The sequence below is a fragment of the Polyergus mexicanus genome, unplaced genomic scaffold (genome assembly GCF_030449975.1).
Source record: "Polyergus mexicanus isolate NDT 795.1 unplaced genomic scaffold, iyPolMexi1.0 SCAF_12, whole genome shotgun sequence".
NCBI classification, from domain to species: Eukaryota; Metazoa; Arthropoda; class Insecta; order Hymenoptera; family Formicidae; genus Polyergus; species Polyergus mexicanus.
In genome coordinates this window covers 1208173-1224545 of record NW_027223332.1, presented here as the reverse complement: position 1 = coordinate 1224545, position 16373 = coordinate 1208173, and the positions used below count along the sequence as shown (strand labels likewise).

The 16373-nt window shown below is 33.2% G+C and overlaps 2 protein-coding genes across 3 annotated transcripts; one reads left to right on the top strand and one right to left on the bottom strand.

Annotated features, from left to right (window-relative positions):
- Positions 1–1071: 1071 nt before the first annotated feature.
- Crc (bZIP transcription factor crc) lies at positions 1072–9422 on the top strand. Of its 2 annotated transcripts, XM_070305380.1 has the most exons (3): positions 1072–1229; positions 1954–2268; positions 8007–9422. In XM_070305380.1, exons 2-3 carry the CDS (start codon positions 2049–2051, stop codon positions 8873–8875), a joined length of 1089 nt encoding a protein of 362 aa, XP_070161481.1. In that variant the 5' UTR covers positions 1072–1229; positions 1954–2048; the 3' UTR covers positions 8876–9422. The 2 variants fall into 2 exon arrangements, with proteins under 2 accessions (XP_070161481.1, XP_070161482.1); XM_070305381.1 differs by lacking the exons at positions 1072–1229; positions 1954–2268 and adding an exon at positions 4333–5343.
- Positions 9423–10076: 654 nt separating this feature from the next.
- Positions 10077–15774, bottom strand: LOC138938428 (probable E3 ubiquitin-protein ligase RNF144A). Its single transcript, XM_070305379.1, has 4 exons — positions 13963–15774; positions 13693–13855; positions 13235–13557; positions 10077–13022 (listed from the first exon to the last, which is right to left on the bottom strand). The coding sequence occupies exons 1-4, from the start codon at positions 14644–14646 to the stop codon at positions 12786–12788; spliced, it is 1407 nt and encodes a 468-aa protein (XP_070161480.1). The 5' UTR covers positions 14647–15774; the 3' UTR covers positions 10077–12785.
- Positions 15775–16373: the final 599 nt, after the last annotated feature.

Below are 16373 nucleotides of genomic sequence, written 5' to 3'. Positions count from 1 at the left end.
TCTCTCTCTTTCTAGGCAACAATCAATTCTTTAAAAATACTTAAAATTAAATATATTTTGTCCAATGCTTTATTGTTCGACTTTTTGACGATCTAAATATGATTCGGATCGAAAATACGCAGTAAAATAGTCGAATCGCAGGATCGAGTGATTAACCTAAGCTCCGTGATATATTAATCGTTTGTTAAATAATTGATCTATAATTTAAAATAGTCTTGTATAATTTAATATTTCGCGTATGTATGTGTCGTGATAAGACGTAAAATATTTCGGCGATTATCAATAACAAGGTGTTCGGTCTTGGTGGCGTATCTTTCAAATGAGATCAGAGTTATTGAATTGAATTGAGTTGAACGTAAAGTTTGTGCCGTTTCTTCGGTCTTCATCTATTAGCAAAAAAACGGAACAATCTTTCCAATCAATCTAATAATTAGAAAAAAAATTAATAATAAAAAGCTATGAAAATTAAAAGTATATGATTTGATAATGTTTAAAATAATGCTTAATACCTTTGTTTCAAGAATAAGAAAAAGTGAAAGCAATTTATTGTAAATATCTTCTACACATTATATTTAAAAATTAGGAAAAATATTATTAAGAAAATTTATTTAAGAAAATCCATTTCTTATTTTACATACGCATATACATAAAAATACTTCAATTATAATTTATTATCGCTGTAGTATATATTAGAATGACAATATATCACAGCGCAGCTAATAAAACATCAATAAATCCATAATATTTTTCCGCATTTTTTATCCACGATTATGTATTTAGCACGGACATGCGTCAAGCGGTTGTTGTTTTACCGTGTAGTTAATTCGGCCATGTAGTTCCGCCGGCTGTAAAATGGATCTAGATGGCGCTACTGTACGAGATAGAAAAAGCGTCTTTTGAAAAATAGCGACGTGGCCTCTTTCAGGCTTCTCTCTGTGATTAATAACTAACAATAAGAAAAGATAAAATGTTCCCGCGAGCGTCGATAAGGCGTCGGCAAGTGAAACGCATTTCGAGAAGTGGAGGGAAAAATCACGTGACCTCGTCGATCGAAGTCGGACGGCAGAGGACGCTCGCGGACTCACACTCTCCAACATTCTCCATCCATGAAGCTTGCAAAGAAGACGTTTGGATTTTCTCTACGTTCCAGAATACGTGCAAGATGAGTTCGTAGTTCAACGAAGAGCTTGCACACGCAAGTGTGCCGACACCCACTAAGTAATCATGGAGTAAGTAATGCCGATTATTTTCGTATGGAATACTCTCGTATTGCATAACATCCGCGTGTTCGACTATTCTCGCATTCTGTGCTACAAAGAAACTCTGGCCATCTTGTGAGTCATCGTATCGGACGCGAGTCATCGCAATGACAAATTATCACGTTTTTTTTATATCGAAGGGTTTTTCGTCGCCGGATCGTATGTTACATTAATATGTCACCCGAATATTTGCATTGCAGACGCGTTGCTCATTTCAAACCCGTCCAGATATGTTGCCAGATGATAGCCTTGCGTTGCGTCATGACGCGACGTTAATTGTTTATACATAACTGGTGTCTGACATCAGTATAATCGGCGCGTATGAAAGATCATTTTCCGTGAAGATAAGTAGGAAATTGAATATGACTTTCGGGTGAAAACAATATTTCTATACATCTCGTTATTTTTAAAATATAAATTAAATTTTTTTAGTTTGAATTGTGCAGAACTCATGAAAAATTAATAATAGCAATAAACAACAAAAAAATATTGCGAACAGAAAATTTACATTTTTTTTTTAAATTAATAACAAATACAAAAATAAAGAAGAGGAATATATATATGTATATGTACATATATACAGAGTATATACATATGTATACATGTATTTATATGTTTACAATGATGTATACTGTGCATTAATTTTTATATTGTTTTTAATTGTATTATTGAATTTATTATTTTTATTTTTCAGGGCCATTATGGCGCTCATTACGAGCTACGTCGCTAATCCGACAAAAATTTCTTTTCATCATTCTTTAATACCCCTCGGTTCGATTTGCATTGAAAATGTCATCCAATCAGGACCAGGAAATGTTATGGAAGCACGAGCCGGTGTCTCCCAGTGGGACACCACCATTGGAGATTAATGACGATTGGTTTTTACTCGATGATAAGTCTATAGAATTTCCTAAAAATGCTGCGGAGCCTGTTATGTATGATGACAATCCTTCCCGCGCACAAGTGGCAAAGAAGCTTTTAGAAGAATTGGACGAATGGATCAAAGAAGGTATTGTCTTATTTTATATTTTTTATTAAAAGAGAGTATAATATAATTATTTGAATATGATAATCTCAGTAATAATATTTGATATTATAATTCACACTCTTTTGAATCAAACACTAGACGATAATATAATTTTATATATATATGCGTGTGTGTGCGTGTGTTAAATTGTCTTGAATATTTTCAATTATAATGCACGTATAAAAGATATATATATTATCATTATAGAATATAATTAATGTAAGCAAGAGCATAGAAATTTAAAAAGTCATACATGAATCTTATCTCTCAATTTCTTATCTAAGAGCAAGAAGTCAGTAACCATAGATCAGAATATAACGGAACAGAAGCAAAGTAATTTTATATCTTCTATTATACAAAAATAATTGAAAATTTCAATATTAAAAATATATATTAACTTTTTTGCCTATCTTTTCTAAACAGCTTAAAATAATTATGGATTATAAGCTAATAAAAATATAAGGCTCTACTATTGATTTGGAGAATTGATTTGGAATTTGAAGAGAGAGAGAGAGAAATGTGTCTTCTAATCTTGGATTATATAGAATTTTATATGAAATGCTATTTCTCTCATAGTTAAAATTTTTCTGATATGATTATTTGAATCATTGATATGTGATTACAGTTTTTATATCAAGTTTTGCATTTTTATGATATTAGATTTTTACAAATATGTTTTATTGTGATAAATTCGGATGTTTCTTTTTTCTTTTTTTAAGGAAAAAATTGAAAAACAGTACTTGATGCAAGTTTTTAATTCTCAAATATTTCTGTATATTTTTTTAATTAAACCTTTGGTATAATTATGTTTTCACAAATTTAATCTTTAAATTAATAAAAAAAACTGTGTTAATAAAATTTAATACATCAAGAATAGGATATCAGTGTAACTAGAATATCTATTTTAGTTTGTTATAGTATTCGGAAAAAAATTTCATTAAAGCATTTAAAATAGATTATGTAATATTTTAAAACAATATTAAAAAACTAAAGCTGCATTCTTCTTAAAATTATTTTTTTACTCTTATCACATACGAACATTGATAGATATTTCTTGTTTTCTGGCAAGTATAATCTAATATTAACAAACATTATAATTGACTTGCCGAAATAATTAGCAGGAAATAAAAGAATTCACGATTCTTATTCTATAAGATAAATGTAATACATATGACAAAAATTTGCAATATTTATCTATTATACATATCTAATTTAAATATTAATATAAAATTACTTTCATACAATATGATACAATCATTTATAGTCACATTTTAAAATGTAATAATGCAAAATATCTATATAATTTTCAATAATATGAAATATAATTATGTGTATATATGTATATATGTATACACAAGACTACTGTCCAAGCTTAGAATGAAATCACATACGTTTTTATATGATTATATATATATAATTTATACTACAATTTTTTTACACTTATTAGTAAACATTTTTTATCATACGTATACTGGTATATTAATTGACGCTATTATAAATACAATTTAATAGAGACAGCTGCTTCTGATCATAAATTACCAACACATCTTGATATTCCGAAGGAGCGCGATGCAAAAAATTGTTTTACGCTGTTGAGAGAGATACTTCACAATCTCCGCGCGTGCAGGCGAATATAATCGAGAGCAAGCTATGGTAAAGGATACAACAAAATACACGTGAATGCATATTAACTTAAGAATTGCCTACATTTCACATTTTTCCGTACTGCATAAAAAAAATGTGAAAACTGGTATTTTCGTTCGATTTCGTATTCTCCTATCCCACTTTCATTCTTTCTCGCTGGTATCGTTCGATATACACATCTCTCTTTTTTTTTCCCTCTTCTATCTTTGTCGCACCCGCACACTCCTCTCCTTTTTTTCTGCAAAAGAGAGTGGGACAAACTGGTTAACCTCTACGCAAATGGCTTCAACTTGTGGACTGATGGGGGGGTGACGATGTTGTCAGAGCAGCAAGATTGAACGGAGGGAGTAGGGGCGACAGAGGGGAAAGTCCAAAGATAAGCAGGAGTCGTACCGCGGCAGTATACGGGCCAGCGAAGTACGATTTGTACGTGATCACCGTTCACTAAGTCGTTCATCGTGTTGTATCAGAATATCTAATTATCCACCGTCTAGTGCCTCGTATTTGAATACCGTTAGTGTTTCACTTTACCTCGTGTATTAAATATCTTGCCGTTGTCGGCTCCTTCGTTTTACATAAAAACAAGATTCCCGCCGCGCCTGCTATCCCTAATCAGTTTTCGGAAGTCGCCGGGGAATATTCTATACAGCTGTTTCACGAATAGAATGGAGGCAATACCCTCACGCATATTCTGCTCGTTCTCTAGAAGAAAGAACGATGAGAATAAGTGATTCCTCTTGATATCGTTTATCGCTGATTAGCGATAGCACATACTGTATCTCGGCAATCTTGCATCGTGCTTGAAGACATTGAAAACCTCTCGCATCGTTCATTCTGAGCATTCTCCTATACAGGGACAATAGGATTTCGCGCCAGATCGCGTATTGTGCCGACTATCATCGTTCGGAGAAAGTACGGGATCAATTATCGTGAAACATCTGTGCGACAACTCGCGCAAACTCGAGGTAGCGTGAGACATTTCTGCATGGGCATCTTCACCCCGAGAAGAACGGAAGCGTGGAGCCGATAATTCTACGAGACTGGCATCTCTAAAGTCAATCCGAGAAAACCATCCGGCGTCTCGATGGTGGAGTGTATTAATGTTATATAATAGCATGCAGTTCGCATATCGCTACACGTGGAATCGAGAGATCATCGTCAACTCCCAGAAGCTCGTCAAAAGACGTTGATTATTGACCAAATCTGTCACCATTGCATGCGGGAGGATCACACACGTTCTTCTTGTTTGTACGAGCTGCGACAAGTTACCAAACGAACAATCATATTAGCATCATTGACCTTTCCTAAAACTACGTTAGATACACTATACTCCAAACTCAAAAATCTCCCTCCTCCTCAACAAGGAAAATACCGAGCCACGCGTGATTACTATGGCCGCTTTATGTTACAGTGGTAGGTTTCTTTTCTCCTGCTTCACCCCACTCTCTTTCTCTCTCTCTCTCTCTCTCTCTCTCTCTCTCTCTCTCTCTCTCTCTCTCTCTCTTCGCCTCTCTTTCCCACTTTATATTTTGCGAGTTATTCCAAATCCGACACATAATGCAAAATTTACAATTGGACCAGAGAGACAGAAATGTATCTGGACATAATTTAATTCCGTGTTAATTTTATAATTTTATTATATGATTATTACTATATTATTATTATATATTATTATAGTATATTATGCCTTTTCTAAAGAAATGTAAGTAAATAATGAATCGCTCACAATGACGAGAAAAGAGATATATAATTTAAAACATTTCAGAACTTTTTTCTTTGCAGAAAATTTTGTTCTACATAGGTCAATGATGTTAAACAGGATTTGCAATTACATACTTAATATATAAACATTTTGTTTCTATATAAGTTTTTCTTTCCTTATTTTCCGAGGATTCTATTTCTCTCTCATAGAATTATGCTTTTTTTAACAATGAATTATTTATCCGTGTACACGATCAGATGGAAGGTTTCTTCTCATATTAAAAAATTTTACATTCAAAGTTTCTACTATCTGGAACTGTAAGAGAATTTTTTCTTCTTAGATAAATCGAGAAAATTTTCTTGAATCTGTCTCTTTTCGAAGAACCTACCTTCAATTTGAGAGCAACCAGGAAATTCTCGAGCACGATATCCTTTCCTGTTAGCGCTCATCAGATGAAACCATAGGTTCACAGCCTATGAGTTTATAGTGAAAATAAATGATGATGCGCCAAAGTTTACCCATTCGAATAATGTAGCATGTAGTCGTACATATAGGGGTATATCTTGAGAATATCCTGACATATCTCTGCAACATACTTCTTCCATGACATATTTCAATACAGCTTCTAGATCTCAATTGGAAATTAATAGCTTATTAATAGCCTTTCGATTTTATTCGCCATTTATCCATGCTCTTAACACATTGTTAAGTATAGATTATTAACTTTATGATATAGAATATGTTTTCTTCATAAAATATATTGGAGATTATAAGGAAAAATATATATATTATAAATTAGTTTATAGTTGCATTTGCATATATTTGGTTCATTACACTTGGAATCAATTTATTTCTTTAGTAAAAGGGCAAGAATATAAAAATTAAGAGAACGAACAATATTCTCTTGTTGCGTTTGCGATATGCAAGTGCATACCACAAAAAAAACATATAATACTATAAATAAACGCGCGTATACGTAAATCTATATATGTTTTATCGAGAGTTCGTATATATATATCGTTAATCTCTTAATTTTCGAATCCTGTAATGTTTTCTCTCGCAAATCTTTTTTTTCTTGAGAATTCTTTGTGTCTAATGCTTAACATATGATTTCCAAATACAAAGAAGTATTCTTATCTAACCTTCTGCCCTCTGTATTTAAATGAAGATAACATCCAATAACTACTGATCGAAGTTTCATAAGAAAATAGGTCACATATTAGAGAATGTGAAAATTAACATTATTCAAAAATGCATTTTTTTCTTAAACGCATATTTGATTACATCTCCGTGAAGACGTTTTAGGAACAAATAGAGCACTTTGAGATACTTGTCTAAGTTCTATTACATATTAAGTTACTATATAGTGTCATCTCATCTTAATAACAAAAAAAAATTAAGAATATAAAAAATTTATTTTCAAGAGCATTATTTTGCATTCAGAATGATAAATTCCTGCAATAATCGCAGAGTTGATCTCATTATAAATTGAGGAGATTGCAAATGAAGAATTTATTTTTCTAGTTAAGTCAGCAACGTCCATGAAACTGTGTATATATATATATACATATATATGTATCAACCCGCCACACCTATTTATTGTTGATGCATATATATATATATATATATATATATATATATATATATATATATATATATATCAACGCGCCACACCTACTTATTGCGAGAAGTGTATGCATATTGTGACAATAGTAGGACTGCTAATTATCGACAGATATTCTAATTCTAAATTTTTTTACTCAAATTGGTATTATCTATAAAATTCATCTCATAAGCTACTGCTTCAGTTTTGTAAAATCGCAATTACGTTAAATTAATCTCTCGATACACACAAGTATGCAATATTTCTTTCTAAAATGAAGAAGAAAATTGGCAGGAAAACCATCGTATCGATACCATCGAAAAAACACAAAAGAAGATGGATAATGTAATTTCTAAAATATATTATACGTAAACAATCTATTATTATAGGAAAATGTGGAGATCGATCATTCCACGACATTGCATATTTACCGCTCATGCCGCATTTCTAGAGACTTTCAAATTGTCTTATATTATCGAGTAACAATTAATGCGAATTACCAAGAAATATAATCGCCGATGATTCAGTCACAAATGAAAGAATACATCACGAGAAGTCGTTCGCATGCTTAGCGCGCGAACTGATATGTGATGTCAATTAGGAATAGAACGAATGCGTTTCTCGATCTCTATGGCGCCGTCGGATCATGCGTATCATGACTGTATAAAAAGAATTGCGCAATATTGTTTACGCAAATTGTCCCGCAGAGCATCGTCGAAAGCTAAACGATTGCTAGCTACTTTAATCAAATCTTTGCCCGTTTACTTGCAGAACCCTTCTCAGATTGGTTGGAGGAAAAAATAGACCTGCCCATATTCGAACAACTACCCATTTCCGAGAACGGTCAAAATAAATCACTGCCAGTTATCTATCCGACTATCGTGAAAGCGCAGCAACAGCAGCAACATGATAATACACAAACTCTTTTGCAAGAGTTTGAAACGGTTTTGGGAGATGTCGAGGCTTGCCATCAGATCGTTCCGCCGACCTGCTCCACGCTCACTCCTCCGCAATCACCCCCTCATAAAACAATTAATGTGGACACACAGTTGCTGGTCACTCTACAACCCGCCCAACAACCCCTGTTCACTGACAACCATTCAATATACAACATCGTTCCAGCGGAAGAACCACTGTATGTGGCTGATACATCTCGTCAGTGGAGCGCCGAAGATATATCATTGAGTCCGCTCGGTGGGGATGTTGCGAACGAATTAGCGGTGGTGGACGAATACGTTCGCTCGCATACCAAGGATATACCATCACCGTCAAGTCCATGCACCAGTTCTGGTGGCAGTTGCATTTCTACTGAAGATTCCGCTGATGATCCCGATTGGAATTTTGAATCCGAAAGGAAAAGCTTAAAACAATCAGTTCACAACTCTTCAAAAAATCGCTATAAGCCTTATTCTCGGTCTGTCGAGGATAAAAAAGTGCGAAAGAAGGAGCAGAATAAAAACGCAGCTACACGCTACAGACAAAAGAAAAAGCAGGAGATAAAAGAAATACAAGGTGAGGAGCGTGAGCTCGCGGATCATAACGAGAAGTTGACAAATCAAATAAAAGATCTGCAACGGGAGATAGGATATTTGAAGGGATTGATGAGAGATTTGTTTAAGGCTAAGGGTCTTCTTAAGTAATCCATTTGTCAGAAATCTCAATATTTTTTGTCATTTGTATATTTTACTTATTGTTAGATATATATATATTAATTTTACTTAGATTTGTACGCGTTTTTGGCACTAACTCTATTTTACAATGATACTAATGACGGTAACTACCGTTTCATATATTTTTTGTGTGCAATTTTTTTATTTCTTAATATCTGTTAATATACATTTTATGTGCATGCATGTATTGTTCAATTTATATATATAACCGCAGCTTTTTAAGAAATCTATAAGTTTATCATTAAAATAAAAGAAATGTATCTCGATCTAGTAAAGAATGGTCTACCATCAACATCGACAAACGCGGTGCGTTAGATAACGCTTATAAATTGCAGGGTATGCGGTTTTATGAAGCTCTAACGATAGGAAACCTGCTGTCTATGCACATTCTACGAGTTATCTAGCATACCGCTCTCTGATGCAAATCTTTCCATTCCGATTAATTTTTATCCTCTATCGCATAATAATACTTTCGTACGACAAATTATGTAGTGAACAATAAATGAGTTCTACAAAACGAGCAACAATGTTATTTCCATAATTTAGATTTATATTTACAGACAGATAAATCATATATGTATATATGTATAGTATCCAAATTGAATTGAGAAATGACTTTCTTTATACTATCATTGGCAACATATCTAATATAAACGTATCAGATACTATAATATTGATTTTTTATTTCTAGCTCTGATGAAATCGGCGTTGAATATATATCTCAATGGAAAATGTAAGAATATGTATATGAAATGTATGATGTTGCAATATAAGGCCACATGATATATCAAATGAATGGCACGTGCTTCCTGTCAAATTTATATTTTGGCTTATCGTGATCAATAATTCACAAATAAATTCTGGAACAACTTGAAAACAATATGCCATCATTTTTATTAACGAAAAATGTAATTAAAAATAAAACAGACTTTATAGATAAACTTTTCTTAAGACCCAAAAAAAATACTATTGAAAAATCTTTTGAGTGCATTGATTTATATTTGCATTCAACTATATAATAAAGCAACCTCAATTATATAATAAATAATATACAGCAGATCTGGCTCCAAGAAGGATGAAAATCATTAGCCAGCATCCTTTTCCTCATTTAAAAACATATATAATATATTGTGTGTATATATATATATATATATATATTCTTTATATGTTTATGAAAATACTTCTCACTGAACGATATAACTTTTTAGTTCTTTTTTTTTATTGTAATATTTATGAGTCTACTTTTCTGAAACTGTATTTCTTGTATTCTATTTAGGCATATTTATATTTCTTTTTTTTAATCTCCGAGTTTATATTTATTTTAAGTGCAACAAACGCGTAGTTAAAACTCATCAAAAGACGAATATATATCTCCAACCCTTGTTGCAGAACCTGAAAAATTTTTCTGAGGAAGTCTGGAACTTTTCTGACCACATAAATATCACAGTAAAAGAAAAAAATAAAAATGATAAGAAAGTTTGGCAATTCTTGTCTCGACTGTGTAGATGACAATATTAGAGACAAACCTGTTAAATTAACAGAATAATTTCAAAATGTTCATGATATTATATACTAATGACATTATTTATATAAAAAAAATAATTATTCGCGAAAAAAAATCTAAAAGCTGTTCGCTCCTAGATATTTACAAACTATTAAATAAATAAAGCTTATCTTCGTTTTTTCAGTTAAAATCTTGCATGCTAAACGCGAATCACAAACAATTTATACCGCATTTCTCGGTTTTGACGTCATCAATATCGATTGGTAGACCTTGAGCAATTTCTTTCTTTGCTTTGTGGTACGAGAGAAACGTTGTACGTATATACAGCTCATAAATATTTTACAACCTTTTTTGCATATGTTTCAAGTAAATTTTCGGATGTTTCAAACACTTCTGTTTCGTTAATATTGATAAACCTGAAAATAAAAAGATATATTCTCAGAGCGTGAAAAATGTTCGAAGAAAGACAGACATAGTATGTAACACTCTTATTTCATTATATTTTTATTTTTGACACACGAGTGCACACACACTCAAATGCATAATTACATACACGTACATGTGTATGAATGTACACATACACTGTATGTGTCTTTTACGTATTTACATACGACATTAATTAATAATACAACAAATGAGATATTCTAACAGTTTTGATGTAAAATATATATAGTGGAAACCAGCTATGCAGTAACTTATATGTATCATATAACGCATTGTGTCAGCTGAATTGTCTGTATTGTATTATTTGCAAGAAATGCATCGTTTTGTCAAACGTCCAAATCGTCTGGCCATCTCTTTCGTTAAGCGTCTATTATTATATGTACAAAATACTACATATATTTATTACATGATCACATATATATTTAATTTTTTTATATCTTGATATTCATATCATATATGCCCTTTCTAGAGAATGATTCTTCCTATTTGTAGCTCATTCGAGTATACAGACAGGTAAAAGTTAGTTAGTTAGTTAGTCGATGCCCTCTAGAAAGGGCATTATTATTTGTTTATTATCTGTTTTTCTCGGAGATAACATATAACTATTGTCCAAAGTTGATTATTCATATTCGTGACTTTTAATAATCTAAACTTCACTTATTAATACATAATAGAAGTAAATATTGTGAAAGTAGTTAACACGTTTTGGTGCAAATTTACTTCATTGCAGATTTCAAATCCCAAAAGTATTCTCTATAGACTCTCATAATCATGGTACATATTGATTTATAGATTCTTAATGTCAAATGTTAACTGTACAATTCAGATATTGATCGATAAAACAAATGTGTTAAATACATAATAACAATAGCATTCTCTCAATTTCAATGATAAAATGCATAATTACTGATATTCTTTTTTTGTATATTTTTTTACTTACTATTTTTACTCACGTTCTCTAAATTAATGTACATGTAATATACATGTGATCAAATCACCAAAGTAAACATGTGATAACATCCATAAATTAAAATATAAAAGAAGAATAGAATATTATATAATCTAATACTTCATCATTATAAGATTCGTTTCTCAATAAAAATAATAAAGCTGACCTTGCACAATAGTTTAATATGGACACACATATAGATATACATGCACACTATGTGTTTCAAGAGATATATTATAATTTAAGTATAATTTAATTATGTGCTTTATAATCTGCTGTTAAAGAATTAAATAATCAACATATTGCTATCACCGTTTTACAAGGATAACACTTTTACAACTTGTTTGTAGCATGTTTTGCGGCAGTATAATAAATCAGAGGTGCGATAGATATATATACATATATATGTAAATTTCTGGAATGTTTCTGCATAAGAAAAAAAAATTACGAGTATTTATAAATTATTAATTTGTTTGAATCACATAGTTATTATGCATCATAATAAAGATTATTTTGTAAAATTAATCATCATGTAAAAATTATTTAAGTGACGATGCAAAATAAGTGTATATCAAGAAAACAATATTTTATAGTTTGGATTGAATGGAAAGTTCCTGCCGTTCTTTCGGTCTTCATCTCTTAGCAAAAAACGGCATGAACTTTTCGTTAAACCCAATATATATAATGATACGAATCGCGCACATTATTTTTTATTCTGTTCAAATAACGTCTAAGTAAAACATAAATATATATTAATCACAATATGCTTGACTTGACAAGAGATATATATTCTGCCCTTTTATATTATGTGTATCATCTATTAACGCATAAAAATAAAATAAAACATAAACTTAACAAAATGTAATGTATATCTATATAAATTGCCAATTTTATTACCTCCCATATGTAGAAATCTAGAAAAAATGTTTATTTTAATTCAAAGAAATAATTAAGCAAAAATCGGTTAAAAAGTTTGGAAGATTCTATGTTGCAGTATCGCCTTCTTCCTGTTCGAGTCTGGAAGAACCACAAACGCGACATTTACAACATACAATGCAAGGTGCCGCTAATAATAGCAAGGGCGATGCGACAAGTAGAAGTAGGCCAAAACCAGCAAATATCCCGATAACTTGCGTTCGATGCCATATCACGGACGCTCGTGAATGTCCCAATTTATTCTTACATGGTCCCTTGTCATAATGTCGCAATAAAAAATCGTCCTACAACATGAACAAGTTTTAAAGATATCAACAGATCATATTTCTTTATCGGTATTTTACTTTATATACATATAGTATATATATATACTGTAAGTATATATTGTAATATATAAAGTACACATAATAATGAAATAATATTTCAAAAATTTCTGTATATGTGTGTGCATGGAATATTAATCAATAGAATTTTTTTTACCATTTCAGATACTCACATCCAAGGACGCTAAGCAGTACCAGCAAAACACATGTTTACATCTTTTGCACATCATTTGAGCACAACCTTCGTCCTTTTCTATTGGTACGGAACACATGGGACAACATTTAATGTGATCGCTACCAAACGGTATTCCTAATGGAAGTTCTGAACAGGGTCCATTGTGCCAAGGCTCCCGACATATCGAACAAAAATTTGTGGAACAGTTGGGACAGTGAACAGAGCCTAAAGGGGTGCTGTTTCCACCATTGCCGTTTATCGAACATATTGTCTCACAACCCGCTCGTGGACACCATGCACGTCCTTTGTCCATCGATACATCTGAACACATACAATGTAAATCATTGTAATTTATAATATATATGTATATAAGTAATATGATAGATCATATATCTCTTTCACAGAAGACTACATTTCCATTCAACTGAAAAAATATAGGATTGCCGCATCACTTACCCCTGTTCAAACGAAACTTGCAATGTTTTTCCATAAGTTCTACACTGACAAGACTCGATATCTCTTTCATAGATAGTATTGCGCCATGATCACATTGAGCATCAGGACAACTAATTTCGTACGCACCTTCCTCAATTTCAAATTCTACATAGGCACGCATGCACTAAAAATTATTGAAAAATAGAAATATCGATATTACTTTTTGTATGTATAGCAAAGCGCCCGCATATTTTTTTCCAAAAATGATTTCTTATAGAAATTTTGACTTACATCTTTACAATAGGAACAACCGCATCTCTCAATCTTAAATGTTTTGGAGAGAGAGATATCGACAAGACATAATTTACAAAATATTCGTCCAATTGTTTGTTGCGAACTTGCAGGAACGAAATTACCAGCAGCCAAGCTGTAACGTGAGCTAGATGCCAGGGATAACAAACTGGAACAGCGAGAGCATACTCTACTACGATTTATCGGTCTTCCTTCCAGAGCTGAGGTACTTAATCCTACAGCGGTTTCGCATTTTCTCAGAGCGCCAGGACCCAGACTCATCCAGCTGCCACCTCGTGCTTCCAGGCTCGCGCTGCTTTCAGGTCGTAGGAGTGGCGCGTCTACCTCTTTACCAAGCGCATTTCTCTCTGTCAAAGAGAGATTCACCGCGCTGGCTTCCTTGCGTATCAGAGGTAGCTTGATGCCGCTAAATTTAGCCTTGTCGATCTTCTTAGAATTAGCCGCGATCTTGGTGGGCGGATTGACGGAAGTCCGCGAACTGGTCGCGGTACCCATATCAGTTAGCGGAGCTCGTCTTACGACGAGCGAGTGTAGGCTAGGCATCCCCTGTAGATCGGTGCCGGTTACAAACGACGAGGATTGCGTTCGCCGATCTCCTCGCGGCGAAGAGCTCCCTTCCGCGCTCGTCGTCGTTTGCTCACCGCGGATAATGACAGAACGCATGAACTCGGATAATCATGTGTACATGACGAACGAGACGGTGCACTCCAGAGTTGCACAAACATCGATAGATCTTTACGCTGTTCGTCATAATCTTCGACATTCAACGTTACCTCATGCACATAATTCTACGTGCGCGTTAAGCTTTAAAAAAAAAAACCCACGTTTGACAAACATTTTTAACTCCGGTTATGTCGAATTTTCACTTTTCGCGTATCCGTATCGCGAAATTGACGTTATTATACTTGTCACGGAATATTATATCCCTCGATTATTAGATATTAGACGTACGAGACAGTCACAACAGCTGATCGAGTTCGCCGTCTCGAGGACGGGCGAATTATTGTCACGTAAAACGACGTTTGTACGAGGACGTGCGCACCACCTGATCACGGAATGCGGTAGTTTCTCAGGTTCCTCAACGACGACGGTCGTACCGTCGTATCGTCGCAACGAGACGCGAACACATCGCGGATATCGTCGCAGAAATACAATGTGCCCAGCTTCTCTCTCGTACTGATGCGTCGCTAACTAATGATCGTCACACGCGAGCGTCCCAGACGTCGCCCGCCGCTTTCACTATATTTCACGGTATATGAAACGCGTGTCCCACTCTCCCACGTCGTGTCGCCTGTATCAACGCGCCGCGGTCTTCGCCTTCGCCAACATTTTTGCCATCGCCGTCGCGTACGCTATCGCGTATATATATGCGTGTACGTACACACACATTGCGCGGCGCGTTCATAAATTATCCGATTCGCGTTACGAGCGCTTCCGCCCCCGCTTCCTCATTCGTTTTTCTTCTCGTCGAGCGTGTAAGGATGAGGAGGCTGAGGATCGGCCAAGAGACTAGCGGAGAATACCGTAGTCGCGACCGCAACTTATCTTCGCAATTAGCAGTAGCGAGATTGTTTTTGTTTTGACGTAACATTACACTCTGCGTGTGACTCACTTAGCGCGTACAGGATACGCAGAGGAATTCTAGGAGGCAAGATATACGTGGCAACGGAACAAAGATTTCGCGGAAGAAGAGTCTACGAAAGCGCAATTTCGAGATTAGTGACGTTTCCGTCAAATTCCCGTCGAGAGCGACTCGATGTCTGTCGTCTGTCTGTCTAGTTGTACTTCCCACAGTATTTTCTGCACTTTGCCTCCCTCCTTCCCTTTCTGTTTTCCCTTCTTCTCTCACTCTCTCTTTTAAAAGCTTGAATTGACTTGAATGTATATACCTTATCTTTCAATTGAATCCTTGATGTGTTCTAAATTTTTATTTTGCATTAATAATATTGATATATTCTAAATCAATATGTATTAATATATATAACACTTTCTATGATTATTATTTCAATCGTTATCTATATATGTCTTTTATCACTATAAATTAATTATTTACATAATATATTAAATAATAAATACAATAAAAAATAATAGACACTGGAAATAATATTATTAGATGTTTTTAATTATATATATTATTATATATATTATATATATTATATATATTATATATAATTATATATATTAATTATATATTTTTAATTATATAAGTTATATATATTCTTCAAAAAAAACACAAAAAGATTTTTTTAGAGTGAATTTCATATATATATATATATATATAATACATTTGTTTATACTCACGCGCGCGCACAATTGAAAAATGTACAAGATTAATACAAAACTAAAAAGTGCAAAAATAAATAAATAAATTACAGAAAAGTTAGTTGAAC